Here is a 23,892-nt window from a genome sequence, read left to right as displayed (position 1 = left end):
GTCAGGCTGTGACACCACACGCTATGTAGGTGGCAGGAGCTGCAGCTCCTCACACCTCGATGACAGGGTTTCTCTGAGCTCTGGTGAAGTCCCTGTTGGTCTAGGGGCAACCACAGTTGCCACAGGCCCTGACCACAGCCCAGTTCTGTTGGTGACAATGAACTTGTCCTGGCTGGAAATGGGTGAGGGAGGTATTATTTTGGGCTGATGACTTCTCTTTCCAAGTTCCCTCCAAACCCAGCCAGGCTGCTCTCACTTTTCTTGCTGAGTCCCTGGGTTTTTCCTGGTGTTTTCCCCAGCCCACATCCGTGTGCCAGTGGAAGGCTGGTGAGCAGCAGCAGCAGTCATGCCTCTGGCACAGGCAGACACTGCCTGGGGAATTCCCGGGCTGGTTATGGCGTTGTGGGACACAGATGTGTCTGGATTTCCTTGCAAGTGGCAAGTAGGCAGGTTATGGCACCACAGATGTGTCTGAATTTCCTTGCAGATGGAAAATGTGCCTGGGTTTCCTTGCTCACAGCCCAAAGAGCAGAACTGCCCCAGGCTGGTCCCTGTAGTCACTGTGTAGCCCCAGCACATGGCTGCATGGTCGTTTGAGCTATGGCATCATGAGAGAGATGTGGAAAGAGCTGGGGCAGGATGGGGAACTGCCCACACGTGCCGAGGAGCGTGTGGGGCCAGAGGGACTCCTGACCTGGGGAGCAAGGGGGTGGCCTAGTGACATTGGAGAGAGGGGTCTCGACCTGCAGTCCTGGGCAAAGGAAAGCAGCAGCACAGGACTCCTGCAAGTCCCAGAGCTCCTGGTTCCCATCTGACCATTCCCATTCCTTCTCCAGCAGCCTGGGGAAACCAGCCCTTCCCCAGTGGAGCAGATCCCACACTCCTAGGACAGGCAGAGCAGTTTGGTGGGAGAAGCCTTTACCTGTCCAAAGGGTTGGGTCAGGCAAGGCAGGATTTCCATCTGTCACTGCTTGCAGGAAGCACTACTGGGACCAGCAAATATGTTGAGCTTTAGATGTGGATTTTTCTGTTCCTCATCAAACACAGCAGTGTTTGGTCAGGATTCGGCTCTTTGAAGGCTTTTTTTCAGTTCAATTTCAAAATTTGCTCAAACCCAGGGGGAAAACTTCCTGGTTTTGCTTCCTCACTGTGCTCCATATAAAATTTAATTTCTCTTTATGGAAGAGTTCCTCCATGCTCCTCCTGAAAATCTTGAATGTTGTTTTGAAGCAGCCCTTCACTGAGATGGGGTATCACCATGGCAGGTGTGGGAGCTCCTGCTCTGAAGTGAGCCAAAGAGCTGTGACAGGCAGGGTCACAATGCCAAGGAGGCTGTGAGTGGGGATTTGGTCTTTTGCCTTTCTCCTCTGCTCTTGGATGCTTCTTTCTGGGCAAAAGGAGCTCTGCCCCTGGGCTCCTGGCTCCCAGGGATGGATTGGGCTGGCCCTGATGGAGAGTCACAGCCTGTGGGTGCTGATGGTGGCTGCCTGTGGGACGTGGCTCTGCCCTGGCTGGTGTGTCCCTCTCTGCAGGCACCATCCTTGCCATGTCCCTGTTTCCCAGGTCCCAGCACTGACAGTGACTGAGGTGCCACTTTCCAAAGCTGTAGGCACTCAGACAAGCCCAGTGGGCATTTGCTGGGTGTCTGCCAGGCAGCATGCAAGTGACCCTGCTGAAAACTTGTGGGACAGAAGGCAAGGGGGAACTGAGTGCCCTGGTCTCTCCATCCTGGATCTCCACGTGCTGAGTTCCTCCAGCAAGGACACCCAGGACATTGTGGCCTCATCTCTTGGGGTCTCCTTAGGCTTCAGCAGCGAGGGATTGCTGTGCTTGAGCAATAGCTGCATTTCACAACATCCTTGATTCGTTGAGGGATGTTGCCTCTGGCAGCCTGGACTTTCCTGGATGCAGCTTGAGATCTGCCTGCATCAGCAGCCATGGGTTTCCTGTGCCTAGAAATGAGGCACAGGAAATGAAAGTGACTGTGTCGTTTCTTGCTACCTTAACTTGGTACTGCAAGGAGAGACCAGCCAGCCCAGCTCTCCTGACTGGGGGGCACAGGCATGCTCCCCCTCACCCCTGCCTGGCTGCATCCTGGCTGCTGCTCCTGTCTCCAGCCATCATGACAAGAGCTGTGACATGTCAGGCCTCAGAAGTATTGTCTTTGGGCTTGATCCTGGGGTGATGGATGTCTCCTCCTATGCATGACTGCCTCATTACTGGGCCTGGAGGTGCAGGGCACCCCACTGATGTGGTTGCCCTGGTGCAGCTGCCCAGCACAGGCAGGTGCCCCTTAGCCAGCCCTGCTGGGTGTGGGATCCCTGGGGTCTGCTCACATGGGGTGAGAAGCTGTGAGCTGTCTTCTTTAGCCATTGCTGTGCCCCAAGCCTACTCTGGTGTCTTTGGCAGCTCTGTGGTGTGAGCTCTGTGAGCAGCAGCTCACAGAGTAGTGAGGAGACCATGGGAGAGGAATGGGGAGCAGCAGGGCTGGGACACTGCTCCTGGGCAGCCTGGGCTGTTCCCAGCTTTTGCTGGCTTCAGGCTGCAGGAATGTGGCTCTGTCAGGCTCAGCTGGCAGTGTCAAACGCAGCTCTGCTCCACTGAGGATCCACTGCTGCCACAGGCAGGGACCACTGGCACTGACAGAGAGCTGGAAACTGGGCTGTTGCCTCCTAGGTTCCTCTGCCCCTTCCCTGCCTTTGGTGAGAGGCTCCAGATGTGCCTCTGTGCTGGGCCACGCCATGGTGCCAGCGGCACAGAGGAGCAGGGTGGTGGCCAAGCAGGAAGTTCTGGGGCCACCCCCCGTGGCTCCTTACACCACCTTTGCCCGCGGTTCCTGTTTTGGCAGGGATATAAAGGTGGTGTGGGCAGGGAGAGCCTAGCACCGCACAGCACACCACTGCAGGAAGCCAGGATGGGAATGCAGAGCCTGGTGGTGGCTTGTGGAGCACTGGCCTTGTGCCTGGCACTCACCACAGCCACCAACCCCGGCTTCGTGGTGAGGATCACCCAGGCAGGCTTGGACTACGGTGGGTTCTGCTTCCGATTTCTCTCCTCACAGATGTGCTTTAAAGCCAGCCTGGGAGGCAGAAAGCAGCCAGGGCATCACCTGGATATTTCCTTTGGTCCTTCTGCTGCACGCCAAGTGTGTGCTCTAGCTCCTGCAACCACGGTGGCAGTGATCCTCTCCCTGTGTCCCTGCAGCCAATCAACAGGGGATTGCAATCCTGGAGAAGGAGCTGGCCCAGCTGAAGCTGCCAGACATCTCGGGTGAATCTGGCCGGCGCTGGAAGAAGGTGCGCTATGAGCTCTCCAGGTGAGCCCTCCCAGTGCCTTGGAGCTACAAACTGCACCCCAACCCAGCGAGGGCCAGGAGGGGTGGGCAGGGTGGGAAGCCCTTAGAGCAGCAAGGACCATCCTGGGCTCTCTATAGCTCCCTGAGATGTTAGCCTTGTCCTTGGTGCAGGCAGATATGTTCCCATTTCACTCCCTGCCCGAGGGGAAAAAGGAACTGGGATGATGGCACTCTGGGTATGGGGGGATTTTGTGCAATCAAAGCCTGGGTGGTGGAGATGGCCTTGCTTGTGGGAGGAGAGCACACATTCCCATATGGAGCAGGAGCCCAGCCCCTGTGGAAATCGCAGCTCCCTGCTGTCCTGGGCAACACTCTGCTCCTGCTGTGCAGGGTTTGGAGCTGCTGTGGGTGGCTGCAAGGACCATGTACTCAAAGGTGCTGCTCTGCTCTGTGTGCCTCTGCCAGAAATAACTTTGCAGCAGCAGAACTGCAGCTGGGGATGCTGCCAGTGCAGTGACTCCACTCCCATCCCTCCCTCCTTCCTGGTCTCCCTCCCTGCCTGCCTGCCTACCTGCCTCCCTCCCCCCAGCCCTCCCCACTTTTGTACTTGGTAGCAAGGAACGATTGTAACATGACTTTTCTCTTCTTTCTATTAATTTAATTCAGACTGCGCCTTCCCAATTTCCGCTTGCCACACTCACGGATTACCCCAATCTCCAATGTGGGGCTGCAGGTCTCCATCTCCAACGCCTTTGCCGAGCTGAATGGGGACTGGCGGGTGAAGTTACGATTCCTGTACGTGCCCAGCTCTTCCTCTCCCATTCAGGCATTCACTCCATGTCTCCCTTTCTGGATCTGGACCTGGACAGGCTTTTTCTCCTTTCCCTCTTGCTTTTGTTTTGGGCAGCTGTCACTTTGCTCCCCCAGGTGTGATGGATAAAGCAGGGTGGGGGGCAGGAATGAGGGACATGATGGGGAGCTATACATGGAATCTTGGGTCTCTCTTCCACATCCCCTACTTGCTCTCACTCCCCTCTATTTAATGGTTACCTCTCCAAGTTCATGTGCCAGTGAAATGTGTTTCCCCTGAGTTTAAACGCTTTGCCAGTCTCCTCTGGATGCAGCATACAAGGGGGAGACTGAGCTAGTTAGATTCATCCTGCAGCTGATTTGAGATCCCTTCACGAGGCCTTGGCATTGAGAAACATCCCTTTTTTCATCCCATGCTCCCTGCAGCCGGACTCATGGCTCTTTTAACCTGAAGGTGGAAAATATCAACATCAAAATCAGCCTGAGGCTGGGCAGTGACACTGCTGGAAAGCCCACCATCAGCACCTCAGACTGCAGCACCCGCATCTCCAATGTCCGGGTGCGCTTTTCGGGCAAATTAGGGTATGTACCTTTACTGGAAAGTCTGGAAACAATGTGTGTTAGCTCACCTGCCATGGGAATGTGGCTCTGCCTTTGGAATGTGGCCCTGATGCGAGGAGTAAGTTGTTGGCAAATCTGAGGTTGCCAACAGGTCTTAAATCTGGCCTAATTTACTCTTGCTTTGGCTGCACATTTAAGGGTGGTGGGTGTGGTCAACGCAGACATCAGAATTCTGTGGTTTACCAGCAAGTCTGCTTGCAAATGTAAACCCTGGGGAAAAGCCAGATGCCAGATTGGTGTGGGAATGATATTCCCTGGGTCTTGCATCTCTAGGGTCTCCCTTTCCTGGGCACACACTTCTGCAGTATGGCTCTGAGCCAGAGACAGGACTTTACTCTGTGTTTCTCTGCAGGTGGCTGTACAACCTCTTCCACAAAGCTATTGAATCCAAGTTGCGGAAGATTTTTGAGAGCAAGGTATGTAAGCAATGGAGAGCGGGGCCCAGGGTTTTCTGGTGGTCTTCAGCCCTCACTTGTAGGTGATGAGCTGGAAGGATCAGAGGTAGGAATGTAACTAGATCCAGAGCACATGCCTGTGTTGCCAATCCAGTGAAAACCAAAGGAATGGGCATCGCAGGCTCCATAGCAGAGTGTGGCTCAGGCTGAATTTGAAACCAGCAGCCTTTGCCAAAGCCCAGTAATTGGTTCCTAATTAACAAAGACTTTTCTTTCCATGTGGTCAGTTAATTAGATCTTATGTCTCAGCCAAGCTCACAGTAACCTGATCAGAGCTGTCCTTTAACCAGCCATGCTCTGGAGGGCTTTGGGGAGCACTGGGGGGAAACTCTCATCCCTGGATTTCAACATTTGCTGTTTTGTTTTATTGAGGGGGGTCAGGGAGCTCTGATACCACCACCTGGTACAGACACTGACATGCAGGAGACCTGCAACAAGACATGGAAACAAGCTGTTAGCAATAATTACTACAAGGATAACTGGCATGAGTTACAGCCTCTCTGGATGGGAACCTTGCTCAGGAAGGAGGCAGTTGGAGAACAGGCAAATCCCACTCCTGCAGCAGATCCCATCCTGCCCAGGCCCTATTCTCAATTCCATGCAACACCTTTCCCAAGGCCCCTGGGGTCTGTGGCAGCAGATGGTCTGGCAGCAGGAGCAACACCAGGGCTCAGAGACCTTTTCTGCTGTTTTGTCCCCTGGAAGGAGGGCAGCTCTGGGATTGCAATGGACCCCACTACCCTCTGCGCCTCCTCCAAGCCCCCTCTGCCCCACACACATTTCTTGGTGTCTTTGTGGAGTGATGGGCAATGGGCAGGGGAGGGCAAGGGCAGGGATTGAGCTGCACCAGGACCCCAGGGCACAGCCTGGCCCTGATCCAGCCCAGGCAGCCTGTGTCTGCCTCCTGCACTCCCTGCAATATTTGGACAGCCCTCATGCCCCCAGTCCTGGGACACTGTTCAGAGGAAGACCCCAGTCACAGGGAAATCCAGGCCACGGAGAAATCCAGGTCATGGGGAAATCCTGGTCAGTGGGACCAGGGCTGCATTTGCCTGCCTGCAGCAACATCCTCACAGGGAGTGATGGGGCATTTCCAGCACAGACAGAAGAGTATCACTGGGCACAGGGAAGACCTGCAACCTGCTGTCACTAAGGCCATGCCTAAGGCTCTGTCCGGTCCTACTCCTCACCTCTGTCAGTGTGGTTACTTTCCCTCTGCAGTGCTGCATCTCACCATCAGCTCTGTGGCCTTTCTGTCCCACAGGTCTGTGACATTGTGACCAAGTCTGTGCACAATGATCTGCAGAAATACGTCCGGACACTGCCAGGTACTGAGGGGTTACATGTGGATTTAGAAGCTGATCTTTCTAACTTTTCCCTGTCTTTCTGTGAGGACAATGTTTTACCTTGTGTCCACTCCCCATCTTCTTGTATTCCAACTCCCAAGCTGGGAGCTGGGGAGCACCTTCTCAGCAGAGACAAATCACTGTGTGCCCTGTCGGGCTGCAGAGATCCCTCCAGAATCTGTGTCTCAGGATTGGCAGGGGCCTAAGCTGCCTTAGCTGGGAGACCCAGGCCATCCTCAAGTCCAGGAGTTGGTTTGCATGGCTGAGAAATAGCCATGAGCAAAATGTTATTTTTTTTCTTCCAAACAGAAGCAAGCACAGGAGCATTTGGTACTGAGCTGGAGCAACAGGATGTCCAGGCATGGCATTGCCTGGATACCAGCAGAGGCCATCTGCTCCCGGCTTTCCCAACCATCTCCTTCTCGTTAACTTTTGTTTCTTGTGTTTACAGTCACAGCCAGGATAGATGCCAAGACTGGGATCGATTATGCCTTGGTGGCACCCCCAAGGGCTACGGCCCAGTCCCTGGATGCAGAGCTTAAGGTGAGAGTCAGCCCTGGGGACACCTGATTTGGTCAATGCCATTGCTACAGGCAGGTGGGAACCAAGGTTTTGGTACATGCTGCAAATGCTGTTTGTCAGCCTGAGTCAGCAGGTGAACCCCACTACTATTTGCACCCTTTCTCCACCTCTCTCCTTTCTCCCAGGGTGAATTCTACTCCCTGGCCCACCGCTCTTCTGTCCCCTTCTCGCCGCTGCCGCTGGCCTTTCCCTCGGATCATGACCGCATGGTTTACTTTGGAGCCTCCAGCTACTTCTTCAACACAGCTGGCCTTGCCTACTACAAGGCCGGGGCACTGGTCTTCGAAATCACAGACGCCATGGTGAGGGGCATGACTGGGACAGGGCTGGGAAAGAGGTTCCATTTGCAGAGGAGCTCTGGTGGCAGCCAGCAGTCTTGGAGAAGCCCCAGTGAGAGAGCAGGGTGCTGTGGGATGGGGCTGGGCTGTTGGACATGGCTGCATCATGGGATGGCAGGGCTCGCCATGGGCACCTCTGTGGCACATTGCCCCAGCATGACAGTCCTCTCCCTGCAGATCCCAAAGGCTGCTGACTTCCACTTGAACACCTCCATCTTCTCAGCCTTCATTCCCCGGGTGAGCAGTCCAGCCCTGCCTGGCCAGAGCTCTTGCACACACAGGATTTGCTCTGTGCCAGATGTCCTCCCCCAGGAGTGTGGCTTTGTGTGGCTCTTTCCATCCTCTCCCTATGCCCACACAGCTGGAGGAGATGTACCCAAACATGCCAATGAAGTTCAGGCTGTCCACTCCCACTGCTCCATTCCTGACTATCGGACCAGGAGGAATCTCACTCAGGCCCATTGTGGATGCCCAAGCTTTTGCCATCCTTCCTGACTCCAGCCTGGCTCCTCTCTTCATCCTCAGCCTGGTAAGTTCAGGCATAGCCTGTGGCAGTGAGGCAAAGAAGGGAGTTTGAGCTGTGCCCTGTCCTGTTGCCCAGATCCTGTTAGGGGATGTGCTGAATGTTGTTCAGGCACAGTGGGATTCTCCCCAGCAGAACAATCCCTGAGTTGACAAATGCCAGGTTTAATGCTGGTGCAAACATGGCAATAGATAGGCTGTGGTCCTGCTGTGTTTCAGCTGGTCAGACCCATTCTCAGGTGTCTGCTTTGGGGTGAGGTGGGGTGAGCACTGCCAGAGCTCTCTACTCTCTCCCCAGACAGGGAATGTGTCTGCTGTCATCAATGTGAGATCCGGCCGCATAGTTGGGAGCCTGGATGTGGGCAGGTACAGAGGGGAGCAGCCCCTGGCTGTGTTTCTGTTTTGGGTGTCCAGGGATACAGAGGGGTTGGGAAGGTCTCTGAGGTGTGGACCTGGCGTGGATGTAATGAGCTGGGGCTGGAGGGAGTGGGATCTGCACGGCCATCAATGGGAGGAATTTCTCCCTCTGTTGGGACATCCTCCACAGCACCACTTCTGTCCCTATGCAGGATCAGGCTCTCTCTGAAGGATTCAGCTGTTGGCTCTTTCGAGGTAAGCTGTCCTTGGCTGTGACCAGAGTCTTGAGCATGGGGGTCAGGACAAGGGCTCATTCCTCCCTCTGCCTCAACATGAGATCTGGAGGTGCACCTAGGACCCCAGACTGACCCCCACAGCCACCTCCTGCCTCAGCCTGTAAGGCTGGGAAAGGATATGGAGCCAGATCCATTGCCGCTCTCACCCCAACACTTCCTACCCGGCCAATGCAGCCAGACAAAGCTGCTGGTCTCTGGCAAAGTGTATGCCCATCCCAGCTCCTCATCTCTTTTCCTAATTATCCTCCAGTGCCTGCATGTCTCCTGTCCTGAAAGCTAAAGGTTTTCTTAACCCTCTTCCCCTCTCCTAGGTGCGAACAATGCAGTCCTTAATGAACTTCTTGACTTCCAACGTTGTGCTCCCGTTTGTTAATGGTGAGAACCTTATGAAGGGAATGGGGCAGCTGGAGCACCTTCCTCTCAGGTTGCTCTGTCCAAGTGGTCCCAGCTCGCTAATTAAATCCTCATTGCCAAGGCTGATCTGGGAGAAAAGCACATGCAGGAGGCAGCAGCGAAGCGGTGGGAGCCTCTTGCTGCTTCCACAGGCTCCCAGCGCAAAATGCAGAGGAAAAAATGAGCCCTATGCCTATCCTAATGCCTTCCAGGCCCTCTTCCTGAATCTCTGCTTCTCCTGCCTCACCAGCAATTTGGACCAGAGTGTGTCTGGTGGCTGGAAAGGCTCAGGAGGTGTCATGGCACAACGCAAAGCTCTTCTATGGAGCTTGGGAGCAGTTTGCCTTCCCCAGAAGAGCTAAGGAGAGGAAAGGGCTGGGGGAAGGAGGTGGCCACCTCCTCTGTATGCTCTGTTCTCCTCTCACTCATTCCCATCCCATGCAGCCACATGTGTTGTCTTTTCCAGCCCGGTTAGATGAGGGTTTCCCTCTGCCACTGCCTGACAGGATTCAGCTCTCCAATATTCTCGTGAGGTTCCACCAGGTGAGCAAGGGACAGCACCTGGCCCCAGCTGGGGCTCATCCTGCTGCCCCCAAACCCCTGCCTACCAGCACAGCCTCCAAACTCAGTTCCCCAGCTATGCTGGGAAGTGAGGGATGGGAAGGTGCTCTTGGCCGAAATCCCAATGGCCTAGGAGGCAAACCAGAGCATGGTGGCAGCCCAGCACTTTCTCTCTCCCAGAATTTCCTGCTGCTTGGAGCAGATGTTCACTTCCAGCCCCAAGGATGAAGATAAGGTGATGAGATCCGTCCAGCACTGCAAATATTCCATTCACCACTTTGCCCTTCCCTGCCCCTCTGCCAGTGCAAAAGACTGCTGATCCTGCTGTTGTCCTTAGCCCAGACCTCCCGACTGGGGCCTCACCTGGTGCTGCCATGAGCTGGGGGTCCCATACCCTGAGCCACCCCCTCCCCTCTCCCTCTGAGCAGCAATAAAGGCACTGGTGCCAGGGCTATGGCGTTGGTGTCACTGTCTGCACCTCAGGCCACACTGGGCCAGATGGGAGCTGGATCAGGACCACCTGGTTTGGCTGTTTCCATGGCTGTGGCCATGGTGAGGCACCACAGAACACTTGTGTCCCGCTGTCCTGTCTCTTCACTAGAGGTTTGGGGCAAAGTGGGTGGAAAGTACCCAGTGGAAAAGGCCCTGGGGGTGCTGGCCAACAGCAGCTGAACATGAGCCCCAGGTGGCCAAGAAGGCCAAGGGCATCCTGGCCTGTATCAGCCATAGTGGGGCAGCAGGACCAGGGAAGGGATTGTTCCCCTGGCACTGAAGGCCACACCTGGAGTGCCTCACTTCAAGGACATTGAGGGGCTGGAGCACTTGTAGAGAAGGGCAACAGAGCTGGGGAAGGGGCTGGGACACCGGGAGCCCCTGAGAGAGCTGGAGGAGGCTCATCCTGGAGAAAAGGAGGCTCAGGGGGAGCTTCTCACTCTCACAGCTCCCTGACAGGAGAGTGCAGTCAGGTGGGGGTCGAGATCTGTTCCCAGAGAACAAGGGACAGGACAAGAGGACACGGTCTTAAGCTGCGCATGGGGAGTTTTAGGTTGGATATTAGGAAGCATTCCTTCACAGAATGGTAATTCGACATTGGAATGGGCTGACGGGCTGCCCAGCTAGGTAGAATGGCCTGTCTCTGGAGGTGTTTAAGGAAAGACTGGACTTAGTGCTCAGTGTCGTGGTCTAGTTGCAATGGGTGGGTCACAGGTTGAACTCGATGATCTCGGAGGTCTTTTCCAACCGAATTAATTCCGTGATTTTGTGATTCCGCGGCGGCGCAGCCCAGCAGCGGGCGGACCAGGAACGGCGTCGGGGCGGAACGCGGCGCCGAGGGGCGGAGGCGGCGGCGGGGCCGCTTTGTCGGCGCACGGCGGGGCCGCCCCATCCCTGCCCGGCCGGTCCGTCCCGCAAAGCGCCCCCCGGCCGCGGCCATGCTGCCCGGAGCCCGAGCGCTGCGGGCGGCCAGGCTGCTCCGCCCGGCCGGGGCCGCCCCCCGCACCGGGGCCGCCCGCAGAGCGCGCTGCGGGCCGGGACAGCGGCCGGTGGGGCGCGGCGCCGCGCTGCCCGCGGGACCCGACCTGCGGCACTTTCTGAGGGCAGCCGCCGCGGGGCAGCCGGGGCCGTCGCCGGAGGTGCCGCCTGAGCCGGGCTCTGCCCCTGGGGCCCCTAAAGGTCTGTGGGTCTGCGGGGCCGGAGCTGTTCGGGTCAAGAGCAGCCATAAGGCCAGTGCAGACAGTGGTGCCCCGCAGCCGGAGCGGAGTGGGGAAAACGGGTTGTTGGGGACGTTTTGGGGTCCTGTGGAGTTCTTGACGTTAGAAGGAGTTTAGTCCTTGGCTGCAAACTGGTGTGTCCCATGTGTGGAGCTGGGCAGGGAGCAGGCTGTGTGTTTGTCCCACGCGGAGCTGGGCAGGGAGCAGGTTGCTCTGGCACCAGCCCGCAGCGTGTGCTGAGCTGTCCGTGGGGCTGTAGCAGAGCCCTGGCTGTGGTGCCCTAGCAGGGGATGGTTTTCATTGTCCTGAGTGTTGTATCTCAGTAAGGACAGCGCTGCTGCTGCTCTGCAGTCGTGGGCCAGCCCTGTAGTGTTGCAGAGATGAGTTCTGAGCAGACAGGTGTCCCAGAGTCTGTCTTTTGGTTTATCCTTTGTGGGCTGCAGGTGAAGGCAGCTTTTGTCCTGCTTCCCTGACTCCAGTGGTGGAATTGAAGGCTTTTTCGCGTAGAGCAGGTGATAGGACAGGTTGTGGATGGGAGCTGAGCAGGCTCCTGCACCACATGCCCTTTGTTGCAGTGTACCTGGAGACCTATGGCTGCCAGATGAATGTCAATGACACAGAGATCGCCTGGACCATCCTGCAGAAGAATGGTTATGCCAGGACAAAGGAACTGGATGAGGTAATGCAGCATCTTGGCAGTTCTCCTGGAGCATAAGGCTGTGGAGCCCACATGCCCTGGTTGTGCCTGCAAGTCCTAGCATTTATCTGGAGTGCAGTCCTGCAGTCCAGATGTTATGAGTTTTGCAGTCTGAGTTCTGTGGAGTGAAGGAAGCTACTTAACAAGTGTGGTAGAAAGCTGTGGGTTGTCTTTTTTCTTTAAACTACTGGGCTCTCTCTCAGTTGGAGAGGGATTGGACACAGCAGGATCCTCCTGTCTCGTCTTTGAGTTTACTTTTACCATTTAGTGGAAGACTCTGCTTGTCTTCTGTTACTTTCTTGCACCTGTTTGTTGAAACCTGCTGTGTCCTCAGGCAGGTTTTTTTGCTTAAGTTTTATAGTCTCCCTTTTCAGGTTACCTGGGCAGAGCATGAGAACTTACCATTTGGCTTTTATAAATTTTTCCTTTTATGTTGCTTTCAATTTAGGCAGATGTGGTTCTTCTTGTCACCTGTTCCGTGAGGTAAGGAAACTTTTGTCACATCTGGGCTTGGACAGTTTTTAAGGAATTACCACTTGAAAACCAAGTTAATAAATGTGTTGTGTGAGGGGTGTGCAGGTGTGAAACTGCTGGTTTAGTTGAGGGTAGAGCTGGCTGGTGCTATGATTTACAACATTAATTGTGCTGCATATTGCTTCTCTATCTAGTGAGAAATTCTGTGGTAGTGTAAGTTTTGTGTATATGTCATAGGCAGTGAGAGAGCTACACAAGTAATGATTTTATTTTTAAATATTCTATCTTCTCTTGAAGCAGCTGTCTAGTACAATGTCTGTACTTCAAATATGCGAGAAATATGTTTAGGGGCAATTTGATATAAAGAGAACTTTGCTTGTTTTTTCTGAATGCAGAAGATACCAAATGCTCATTGTCAATTGCAGGGTACCTCGTACTGTGGCCAAGGTACTTTTTGTCCCCAGCAGCTTAGTCCCTGAGGTGTGTCTGCAGTGGAGATGCTCTCAGGCAAGCAAAGTGATGGTAGATAAGATGGAGTCAAGACATAATCCCCACACCAAAAACAGCACTTTCAGGTCCCATTAGATCCGTCAGGTGGATGACACCCTGCCTTTAGTGAATTCTCCTCACAAAGCACTTGGGCAGCATAAGGCTGGGGCTCTGCTCAAGTGCAACAGTTGGAACACCCAGTTTTCCTGGCTCCCCAGGGAGAAGGCTGAGCAGGCCATCTGGAACCGTCTGCAGCACCTCAAGGCGCTGAAGGCCCGGCGGCCCCAGGCTCATGCTCCGCTCCGCATCGGGATCCTGGGTATGGCTGTGCTGCATCCTGTGGGTCCCACTGGCAGCACCTGCCTTTCCCTGGGGTGAAAGCAGCTGGAAAAGGCTGCAGGGGAGTAACAGTGGGCAGGCACTGCCTCACGAGGACCCTTCTCCTTTGTTGGCAGGATGCATGGCCGAGAGGCTTAAGGAGGAGATTCTGCACAGGGAGAAGTTGGTTGATGTCGTGGCAGGCCCTGATGCCTACCGTGACCTTCCCCGGCTGCTGGCCGTGGCAGAGTCTGGCCAGCAAGCTGCCAATGTCCTGCTGTCCCTGGATGAGACTTACGCTGACATTCTCCCTGTCCAGACTAGTGCAGGTGGCACGACAGCATTTGTGTGAGTACCTTTTCCCAGTGCTTGTTTCTGTGGCTCTGGTTTGGAAATCTGCTGTGCAGAACAGATGTGTCAGTGACAGCAGCTGCCCAGGAGATGCAGTGCCTGGCTGCACTGAGTCTATCTGAGTGTGTGTGTTTGCTGCTGCTTTGCTGTGGCTTCTGTGTGTGGAGCTGGCTGGAGGCAGCAGTGCTGGGCTCACCCTGGGCAGGATGCAGCATGGATGGTTCTTCCAGTGCTGTCATGGTGTGACCTTTGCTTTACCTCTCGGCAGGTCCATCATGCGGGGCTGTGACAACATGTGCAGTTACTGCATCGTGCCCTTCACCCGAGGCCGGGAAAGGAGCCGCCCCATCGCCTCCATCCTGCAGGAAGTGAGGATGCTCTCAGATCAGGTGAGGCAGAGCCTTCTCCCACCTGTCCCAAACCATGGGAGGAAGGGTGGTAACAGTGTTTTCAGTGATACTTTTAACCAATGTTACTGCCTTTATCTGCTGAGATGAGGTTACTGTGGGATTCCACCAGTGACTTTTTGATTCCCCTTGTAATGCTCCATGACAGACAGGGAAGGGAAGGCTTCTGTTGGAAACTCCTTGGAATAAAACCATGACTGTCCATGCAGCTCAGCCATCCTGCCTGGATTATATTTTTCCCTCTCTGTTTATTTTGTAGGGAGTGAAAGAAGTGACCCTCTTGGGTCAGAATGTCAACAGCTTTCGAGACCTGTCTGAGGTGCAGTTTCAGTCAGTGGCTGCTCCCTGTCTCAGCCGTGGCTTTAGCACTGTCTACAAAACCAAACCAGGAGGGTTGCGCTTCGCGCACCTGCTGGACCAGGTCTCCAGGATTGATCCAGAAATGAGGATCCGTTTCACCTCTCCACACCCCAAGGACTTTCCCGATGAGGCAAGTGTGAAATAAACACCTTGGCCTCTGCTGGCAGGCAGGGAGGCGGCTCTGAAATGTGAGGTATGGGCTGTGCTGCCTTCCTTAAGGGAATGTGAGATGCCAAACTGGGAACAGCAGCTCCTGGGAGTTGGGTGTTGGGGCGAAAACTGGAAAGTTTGCCGTTTGCTGGCTTTTACCCAGGGAAGACTTTCCTTGGCACCCTGGTACAGTTAGGCTGTCTGACACATCTGATCACTTACCACAGGTTCTGCAGCTCATCCAGGAGCGACACAACATCTGCAAACAGCTGCACCTCCCAGCCCAGAGTGGGAGCACACGAGTCCTGGAGGCCATGCGGCGAGGGTGGGTCACCCCACAAGGAGCCCTGTGTCCTGCCCTCTGATTTGGGCTGCTGGTTTTTCCTCACTGATGTCGTGGTATTCCAGGTAGCAAATCCATGTGCTATTCATTGCAGATACACAAGAGAAGCGTATTTAGAGCTTGTGCACCACGTGCGTGACTCTATTCCAGGTGCGTTCCTTTGTCTTGGTCTGAGCTTGGCATGGCTGTGTCTCACTGTCCTTTCCTGAGTGAAGCATTTCTCTTTTCCATGAGGGAAGTGTACATCTGTGTCTCTGTTCCAGGAGTGAGTTTGAGCAGTGATTTCATTGCTGGGTTCTGTGGAGAGACAGAGGAGGATCACCAGCAGACTCTGTCCTTGCTACGGGAAGTCCGCTACAACGTCGGCTTTCTGTTTGCCTACAGCATGAGACAGGTGAGTACAGGCCCTGGTGGAGAAGGCTGTTATCTCTGGGTGTGTCACCTAAACTCCTCAGTGCTGCTTTTCACAATAATACATTTTTCAAAAAGCTGTTGAAAATCATACCCAAAGACTTGGTAAATTGGTAGATGACATTTCTCGCAGGCAAAACTTGTAGGGTATGTGGTTTTGCAAGGGCTGCTGTTGTGCCTGGGAGGCTTCTAGCTCCTCTGTAGGAGTGTCAAGATCGGTTACTGCTCAGTGACCTGGCTCTGCAGATGCTCCAGGGTCATTGCAGGGAAGCAACTGTGTCTGCAGAGGCTGCAGGTGCATTATTTGCTGATGAGGAATGTGCTGATGGAGCTGGGTTGGAGCTCAGCTATAGAGACTCTCAGTCAAGTCTGAAGTGAATTTTTGAGAAGATATTTCCATGAGAAGAGTGGGTAGTTGATAAGTCTCCATTAGAATGCTCTCTACAGTGTATGATCTTGATTGGGAACACGGTTGAGAAACACAAGTAAGCAAAGGGATTTGGACCACCATTCAGTACACAGACAAGAAGCAGTAGAATATATAGACAGACAGGCACAGGCACATCCCACACAGGAGTTGAAAACTATTTCACAGCCATTGGTACTCAGTGCCCCACGTCAAACTTTCTGCCTAAAAGGTGGAGCAGAAAAATGTGAGGAGCATGAGGACATGGCTTGTGCTGAGCACCTGGAATAGTTCCTTTGTGATACAAACTGAAATGCTGGGAAGCTGTTGCTGGAAAAGCAGCAGAGCTGGCTGGAGTCAGACAAGGCTCTGAGCTCAGGCTGGGTGCTGAGGGGCCGCACTGGCTCTGTGTGTGTGCAGAAGACCCGGGCGCATCACCGGCTGCAGGATGATGTCCCCGCGGACGTGAAGAAGCGGCGGCTGGAGCAGCTCATTGCCACCTTCCGGGAGGAGGCTGCCAGGGCCAACGCGGCGCTGGTGGGACAGGCCCAGCTGGTGCTGGTGGAAGGGGTGAGTGTGCCTGGAATGGAGTTGTCCTCCTCCCTTTGTGCTGGCTCTGAGGCTGTGCACATCAGTCTCCACTTCTGCCTTCCCTTCTCGCTTTCCCCATGTAATCCCAGGACTCCCAAGATGTTTCTTCACACTTAAGCAGACAGCCTGACTTTTCCAGAGCACTGAACTGAGCACAGAGGATGGGATCAGTTAGGGATGTGTCTCTGGCCAAGCACAGAATTAGTGCTTTGGGGTGTGTCACCCAGCAGCTCTGACCACAGGGCTCCGTTCCAGGGCTTGGTTAATGTGGGTTTAATACCGTCAATAGCGCTCAATTAATTCCCGAGGCAATAAAGCCTAGCAGTGAATCTGAGCAATTGCCATGCAGGTAATGTTCCCTGTCCTCTTTCCAGCCCAGCAAACGCTCTGCCTCGGAGCTGTGTGGGAGGAACGATGGCAACATCAAGGTGATCTTCCCTGACACTGAGCTGGAGGATGCTGCTGACTGCGGGGCTCCGGGCAGAGCCCAGCCGGGGGACTATGTGATGGTGAAGGTGACCTACCTGCAGTGCTCATTTCCTTGCACAGTGCTGTTCTCTAGGGCAGCTGCTGCCAGAAGAGCCTAAAATTAGAATGGATCCTCCCTAGCCTTTCTGTGCCTGAGGACCTGTGCTGTTTCTTTCAGGTAACCTCTGCCAGCTCACAGACCCTGCGGGGAGTTCCGCTCTGCCGGACCACCCTGTCCCGTGCTGCTGCTTCTCATTGAGGGATCCCTGCTGTCCCTGGATGGAAGCAGCATATTTTCCTCAGGAAGAAACAAGGAAGTGTGGTCAGGTGGAGATATGGTAGAAACAGGGAGATATATATGTATATTAAAGTTTATTTATGAAATAATAAAATACATATATATTTCTGCTTTGGTGCCGACTTTCTCATCATAGAGGCTTGCAGGTTCAAAGGCATGGAAGCTGTGTGTGAACTTGTAAAACCCAAGTACTGTGACATTGTGTATTTTGACTTGCCCTGAGGCTTGTCCCACCCTTGCAGTGCTGCAGGTCTGTCCTCTGTGATCACGTCCTCTGACACAGCCCAGCCTGAGAGATGGATGTGCAGAGCAGGTCCTTCCTGCGAGGTCAGCTGAATTTAGGAGCTGCAAAGGTAGGGCCTACAAAACACAGCTCCAGTAGCTGCTGGAGAATGGCAGGAGTACTGTCAAAGGGTAGAAAGAACTGGAAGAACAGAAGATTGATGAATTCTTTCCAAATAACATCAAAATGCTTGGGAAGGGGATGCAAGGACCCCAGCCACACTTGTTCTTGGAATGTGGCACTGGACTGTGGAATGTAAAACGGTGTTTAGCGTGCACCAGTGAATCTGTTGTGTCTGAGGCTGAAGGAATGCAGCCTTGCCCTGGTACTGGGGAGGACTGGATCTTGTCTGAAGATTTCCTTGTTTCCAGGCCTGGGGGATGCATGGGAAGAGATGGCTGCTGGTCGAGGGTCATCTCTGACCTCTTAAAACCTGGGGTGCAGTTTTGTAATCCAAATATCTATGGATGTCCTTACTTTTGCTCATAATGAGAAGTGGTTGTACTGATTTAAATGGCCAGTAAGTTCTTCAAGTGCATCTGACAGTTCCTTGTTTTCATCAGCCTGCAGCTGACCCTGGCTGCACAGTGTCACATTCCAGCCTGCTCTGTGAAATTCAAACAAGGACCTATGACCTGCACTTGTGAGTAAACTGAGATGTGAGAAAGGATCACCCCTTTTCGTACAGATAATCACGTCATTAAAATAAATCCTTGTAAAAGGCTCTGTCCAGTGACCAGTTTTGAAGGAACAGCTGGTACCAGGGCAGCCAAGACATGAATTTGTAGAATTTTTAAATAAACATGAAAGGGTTTTGCTCGAAAGCCTTCTCTCCTACTCAGCTCTTTCTGGGCTATAATTGTATCTCTTTGAAAACAGCATGGTTCACTGAATATTCATTAGGCTTCAAGAAACAAATACATTTTGCTTATTATCTCAGAGCTGATTCCCTTCTCCTAGAAGTGAATCTGCACAGTCAGCGCAGTCCGTGTGAGCTCCGAGGTGCAGACAGGCACACAGGGCTGGTCTGCCCTCCTGCTTCCACATGGGAAAGTGTCTTTGGCCCAAGTTCACAAACCTGGGTCTGAACCTCTGCTGTCCAGTGAGGGTGAGCCTTTGGCCCAGGGGGGTTTCAGGAAGAGGCAGCAGTTTGGGATAAAATTCCAAAGGAAGCAGCAGGATCTGTAAGCATCACCCCTCAGAAGTGATGGGCATTGAGGCCAACATGCTTGGCTAATCAAGCCCACGGGGTAGTGGCCCAATTTAAACTGCCCTATGGCAATTCTTTCAGCTCACGATTCCCAGGCATTGTGGGACCAGGGCCCAAGGCAGCACCCTGGAAAGGGCTGACACCCTCCATTCCCTGATCGTTTTTACCTCCCCAGGAGCACCCATTCCAAGTGGAAAATGCAGACCTCAGTGTGTCCTCCCCCCTCCATCCTGCTTTGAGGCCAGCTGTGTCCGTTTTACAATCATTATTTTAAGAGAGGGAGACTAATGAGGAGGAGAGCTGGGTTTTACATTTTGATGAGGAGGTGATAATGCTCACTGCGCGGGCTCCCCGGGGAGCCATAGCACTCACCATTTGCTTCGCCTCCTTAGTTTTTATAGGCCTCCGGAATGAAGACTGAGGTTTTAAGGCAGCAAAGTATCCATTAGGAAGTGCTCATGGTGACCTTGGAGGCTGAGTCAGTCCTTTGGCACAGCCAGGAAGAAGGAATGTGCTGTTTTCCTTGAGGGCTGGAGGTGGGATGCGGCTTGTGTGTCGCTTGTCAGGTTTACTCCCTGAATCCAGCTGTTGGGAAAGCTGAACTCACACCTCGTGCTCTTTCTTGCACTTTTCTGTTCCCTGAGCAGGGACGAGAGTCCTGAACTCTCCCGGACCTCCCATCTCCCACGCTGATGTACACCTGTGCTTCCTGCAGATCGAAGCAGTGCCCTTCCAGCCAGTCGCGGCCCAGTTACACCCATGGGCAAACACCTGAGGAGGCGTTTGGCAGATCATGTTTCCCAGTACAGACCTGAAGTGCTGGGATGACATTTACTTTCCACCAACAGCCGTGCCCTGAGGGCGTCTCCTGACACCGGAATTTCGTAACACACAGCCTGCACTTTCCTATCTGCTGGCAGGGTGTGTGGGCGAGGCTGGACATCACCCGCACACACAAATAGCTTCACCTGGCAGAAAGGTCGCTGTCGGGGAGAACAAGAGCCCGTTTGTTCCCCGGATCCCCGTCAGAGAACAAACTTGTTTATCCACAGGTCTTGCCTGTGCTCGAGGAGTGGAGGGACAGACAGCAGCGGGCGCTCACAGCCCCTGCTCACTGCTCAGCACTGGCTTCTCTTGACCTAAGGACAGTCTCAAAATTGATGCCCATTAATGTCATGGTGATGGTGGAGGGAAGGACGGATGTTTTCCCTGATGGGAGCCTGTAAGCACAGCTTGCTTTAGGTCAGCTGGAGCCTTGCTCTGCTGAGGCAGTGGCAAGTGACAAAGCATTGCTTCTGAGTGATGCCAGCAGCCTGCCAGACTGTGCCAGGGGAAACACTTTCCTCCCCTTCTCTCATGGGTTTTCACTTCAGCAGACAGGCTCCATGTGCCTGCCAGCCCATTCCCCCAGGCCTCCTCCTCCTCTCCGCAGTGGGACTGTTGTGGGCTGGGGGTCCAGGGAGCCTTCTTTCAGCAGCTTTTCATCACCATTTCTGAAGCCAGCTCTTTGCACGGAGCTTTGGGATTTAATTCAACATAAAGAACTTGCAAAACTGTTTTCTGCTTCTAAACCCAATTCTATCTTTAGCTCACTGTTTTCTGGAGCTAGCAGTGGTTGAGCTCTGGCAGGGCAGGTACAGCTGCTCCTACAGGCTCCTCTGCAGCTGATGGTGAACTTTGTGCTGTGCTGGAATTGCAACGAGCTCTCCATTGCCACTGTTTGGTGCACCCCCAGAACAGTCCCAAGCTGCTCTGCAGCCCCCCTGAGCTGGCATTGTCTGTCCCCAGCCTCGTTCCATGTCTGTGTGCCTTCTCGGAGCACTGCTGGGCTGTGACCTGCATGGCAATGACAGAGGCACTGGTGGTGAGTGGCAGCTCCGAGTTCTGGGGGTTTGTGAATTCAGAGGGTATCTCACAGTCTGTCACAGGCACTGCTGCTCTCTGGGGCCCAGGAGTCCTGCAGCTTTCCCTCCTCCCTTGTGAGCAATTTATTTGCTTTACTGACAGACAACTATTGACTTCTCATTCTCCTGAAGATGAGATGTCTTGTCTCATCAGGTTTAAATTAGTTTTATCTTTAGCCTTTCCTATTAATAAGCTCTCATCGTGGTGTCATTACTTGATATCTATTTTCTGATGTTTTTCATTAATGGCTCTATATCTTCCAGATATTTTTTCAAGTATTTTTTTCCCCGTGCTGCTGAGTTATTTAACAGTCAGACACAGATCAGAGACATGAAGATGGTCTGATGCTAGTCAGAGACAGTGTGGAATGGCCCAGCACCACTTGGTGTGCAGGGCAGGATGCTGGGACTGTGGTGGGGCTGCAGTGGGCCTGTCAGGGATGGTCACACATTCCCTCCCTGTCTCTCTGCATCCCTCTGATCCCAGCCTGAGCTCTGACATGCCTGGGGCTCTCAGGAGCACGAGTCAATAGAGTAATTAAAATGCCTCCCATGAGGCGAAGGTGCTGCAATTCCTTTGGACAGCTGTATCTGTGAAAAACAGAGGGCTGCTTTCTGTGCTTCGTGGGCCTGGCAGGGGCTCTTCCCCTTCAGCAGAACTTCCACTAGGAAATGTGAAAGGGAATTATTTCACATTATTTCAAGGGGGCCCCTGCCCGGGGTCCTTGTTCCTGGGACAGCTGCCACTGCCACCAGGAACATGGGGTTGGCAGTACTGCCAGCCTGGGGACAGGCAGGGCTCTCTTATTGTGTCTTCAAGGGTGTCAGAAGCAAAGTGCATCAATGTTGGAAACACTCAAATCTCAACCTCATTGCCCTACATTTATTTCTTGCATTAAGGCAGAGGAGGAAGGTGCCCAATTCCTTGACAGCAAACACGGGGATGACACCAGCCTGATGCTCAGTGTCACATCTAATAGAGCTGTCAGGGTGCTCAGGGGCACTGCTGGGGGGTGTGTTTGCAGAGCCAGGTCACCGTGGGATCCCTCACTGGCCCTGGCTGTGGCTCCCATGTGGGAATTACAGAGCAGGACAGGCAGTTTGCAGCAGCACCTCCAGCAGAGGGTTGAGGGTGATTAATATTCAGCACACTGCTGTGAAAATGAACAGCCAGAAAGGATTGTCCTACTCCCCTTCCTTCACCCACGAGGACAGTGAGGAGAACGGAAATGAAATTCACTTTTGGTCAGGCTGATTATGGGGTTTTGAGACTAAACAAGGTGCTCCATTCTCTTTGGGTTGGTGTATTTTAATCTGTTTCTTCTTCCTTTTTTTTCTTTTTTAATGTCATCCTTCTGTTATTTAATTACAGGAAGTTTAAAAGAGAATAGTAGGAGGCTTTGGTTGAAGCTATCAGAACCAATCAGGAGGTAATTCCAAAACCAGTTTCTCTTTAAAAAAGGGAAACATTCTGACATTTCATTAAAAAAAAAGATTCTTCCCATAATTTCTTGTCCAAACTCAATTTTGAAGATGCCTTATACTGTTGGTGGAAAAGCTTTCCCCATCTCATGCTCAGCAGCCAGCACAGCAGAGCCTGGCAGGAGCAGAGGCAATGCTGACAGTACCCCTGGGATGCTCCAGACAGCAGACAGATGTCAGTGGGTGCAGAAGGCTGGGACAGGCTCAGACCAGCCTCCTCAGGGGAACCCAGTAGGGTGAGAGGAACCTCCAGAAAAACCCCATCAGAGCCCTTGCAGCCAGAGCTGACAGAGATCTAAGCTGTTCCAGAGTCACCTGTCCTGGCACATTGGGGCCAGGGGGTGCCAGCATCAGGGACATCCCCTGTGGCACCGTTTTTATTAATATTGGTGGGTTCCAGTGGTGCTGCTGTCCTTGCAGGGCTCACAGTGGCCAGTGGCTGCCCATCCCTGGCTCTGTGACAGCAGAGGTGGGACCCAGCCTGATGGCACCACGCCACCTTGAAAGGGTTTGGCATTTCAGCTCTAGGGTTACTGAGGGAATATTTATGCCTCTCTTTGCAATCATTCACAGCAAGTGAGCCTACGATGGGGTTTGGCATGTTCCTTCATCGTCCTCCTTCTGTTTCCTTAGGAACTGGAAACTGAAGGTGCCTAATGAGGCGTTACAGATTCGATATCTTGGGCCAAAGCACTGCCACCCATCCTGTCCTCCCCCTCACAGCTCTGCCTCTGTCATCAAAGGGCACCTGGCATCTGCCCTTCACCTTTGTGCTCTGAGCACATGCAGATCATCAGCACCAAGATCCATTGCTGGAGCCCCCAGTGTGTGGGTGTGACTGCAGCCAGAGTGAGATGCACTGGGTCCAGCACAGATGTGCCCAGTGCCCACATCTTGTTAGCATTGTTACCTCTGCTATTAATTGGCAGGGCAGAGGTGGCATTGGCTGCTTGGGGTATGGCTTGCTCACAGTGGCGAGGTAAAGGGAGTGAGGAGCAGCAGGAGAGGCTGGGCTGCAGTCCTGTGGCGCTGGTGACACATCAGCCTCACCATTACCTTGGGAAAAGGGCAGCAAGAACCTCCAAGGTTTTTAGGGAAAATTTTAGCCACTCAGAAGATGTGAGCAGGAGCCCTGGCCCTGGGAGCATGGCACCAGGAGGATGCTGGCTGCAAACTCTCAGCTAACAGCACCAGGACTCCCCTGTGCCTGTACATGGGGCTCTGGGGCCCTGGGCATGACCAGAGGGACCCATGATGGGCAGAGGCAGAGGAGGGTTGGTGCTGCCCACCAGGAATGCCCAGCAGAGCCAATGTGGACACTTGGAAGTGGTTAGTGGCACATGGTGCTGTGCCAGTGGATCTGGAGGCTGCAGGGCTCAGGAATCCATCCCTGGTCCAGGCATCTCTCACCATGCAGCTGTTCTGCTCCAGGGCTGTGGCACAGGATGAGGTCTGATGCCACTGTGGCCAGGAGTGAGCTCCTGTGCCCAAGAGCTTGCTGGCTACTGCCACTGCTCCCCCCAGGGTCCTGAGGGTCCCAGCTCCAGCCTGGGGGACAGCTGTCTCCCTGGGATGTGTTTCTTCATGTCAAACAGCTCCCAGCTTGCTGGCAACGGGCAGGAGCAGAAACACACACTAAAGAACCAGCATCTCAGGTCCAGGAGCAGAATAAATCTGCATAAATACAAATGAGGGGAGTATTTATTTGCCAGATTGACCACGTTTCTGTAGCTACTTTAGGCTGTGAGAGTGGAGGTCCGGCAGCCTGGGCAGTGCTTGGGGTCCACTCAGGGCCAGCTCTGGGGCTGCAGCCCCCGTGGTTCCCCACCTTTCCAGCAGACTCACCTATTCAATATTCCTCACATGTGAGTTACTCCTGTAGCTGATGGGAGAGATAAATAACAAAACCCTTGCAAATGCAAAAATCCTTTGGCAGTTTGGAAAGAAACCAAGTCACGTGCTGAA

The 23,892-nt window shown here is 53.7% G+C and overlaps 2 protein-coding genes across 2 annotated transcripts; both read left to right on the top strand.

Annotated features, from left to right (window-relative positions):
- Positions 1 to 2,867: 2,867 nt before the first annotated feature.
- Positions 2,868 to 10,028, top strand: LOC146428714 (bactericidal permeability-increasing protein-like). The gene is made up of 15 exons (XM_085079484.1): positions 2,868 to 3,029; positions 3,205 to 3,316; positions 3,962 to 4,090; positions 4,532 to 4,687; positions 5,079 to 5,142; positions 6,446 to 6,509; positions 6,979 to 7,070; positions 7,235 to 7,411; positions 7,625 to 7,684; positions 7,809 to 7,976; positions 8,268 to 8,335; positions 8,539 to 8,581; positions 8,934 to 8,997; positions 9,482 to 9,558; positions 9,757 to 10,028. The coding sequence occupies exons 1-15, from the start codon at positions 2,915 to 2,917 to the stop codon at positions 9,802 to 9,804; spliced, it is 1,437 nt and encodes a 478-aa protein (XP_084935610.1). The 5' UTR covers positions 2,868 to 2,914; the 3' UTR covers positions 9,805 to 10,028.
- A 923-nt stretch (positions 10,029 to 10,951) lies between these two features.
- Positions 10,952 to 17,163, top strand: CDK5RAP1 (CDK5RAP1 mitochondrial tRNA methylthiotransferase). Its single transcript, XM_085079488.1, has 13 exons — positions 10,952 to 11,247; positions 11,861 to 11,964; positions 12,431 to 12,465; positions 13,164 to 13,264; positions 13,401 to 13,611; positions 13,883 to 14,003; positions 14,281 to 14,511; positions 14,759 to 14,856; positions 14,969 to 15,024; positions 15,138 to 15,268; positions 16,112 to 16,261; positions 16,657 to 16,797; positions 16,929 to 17,163. The coding sequence occupies exons 1-13, from the start codon at positions 11,007 to 11,009 to the stop codon at positions 17,007 to 17,009; spliced, it is 1,701 nt and encodes a 566-aa protein (XP_084935614.1). The 5' UTR covers positions 10,952 to 11,006; the 3' UTR covers positions 17,010 to 17,163.
- The last annotated feature ends 6,729 nt before the right edge of the window (positions 17,164 to 23,892 follow it).

The sequence above is a fragment of the Lichenostomus cassidix genome, chromosome 20, assembly GCF_008360975.1.
Source record: "Lichenostomus cassidix isolate B80296 chromosome 20, HeHo_3.0, whole genome shotgun sequence".
Lineage (NCBI taxonomy): Eukaryota > Metazoa > Chordata > Aves > Passeriformes > Meliphagidae > Lichenostomus > Lichenostomus cassidix.
Note: the sequence above shows the minus strand (reverse complement) of the source record. Positions and strands in the feature narration are given on the sequence as shown.

Bases quoted from the DNA above. Each gene is read 5' to 3' on its own strand.
- CDK5RAP1 (XM_085079488.1), top strand. From the start codon at position 11,007: ATGCTGCCCGGAGCCCGAGCGCTGCGGGCGGCCAGGCTGCTCCGCCCG. The intron at 12,466-13,163 runs GTAAGGAAACTT...CTGGCTCCCCAG, and splicing joins CTTGTCACCTGTTCCGTGAG to GGAGAAGGCTGAGCAGGCCA. The intron at 16,798-16,928 runs GTGACCTACCTG...TGTTTCTTTCAG, and splicing joins GGGACTATGTGATGGTGAAG to GTAACCTCTGCCAGCTCACA.
- LOC146428714 (XM_085079484.1), top strand. From the start codon at position 2,915: ATGGGAATGCAGAGCCTGGTGGTGGCTTGTGGAGCACTGGCCTTGTGC. The intron at 4,091-4,531 runs GTACGTGCCCAG...TGCTCCCTGCAG, and splicing joins CGGGTGAAGTTACGATTCCT to CCGGACTCATGGCTCTTTTA. The intron at 8,582-8,933 runs GTAAGCTGTCCT...CCCCTCTCCTAG, and splicing joins CAGCTGTTGGCTCTTTCGAG to GTGCGAACAATGCAGTCCTT.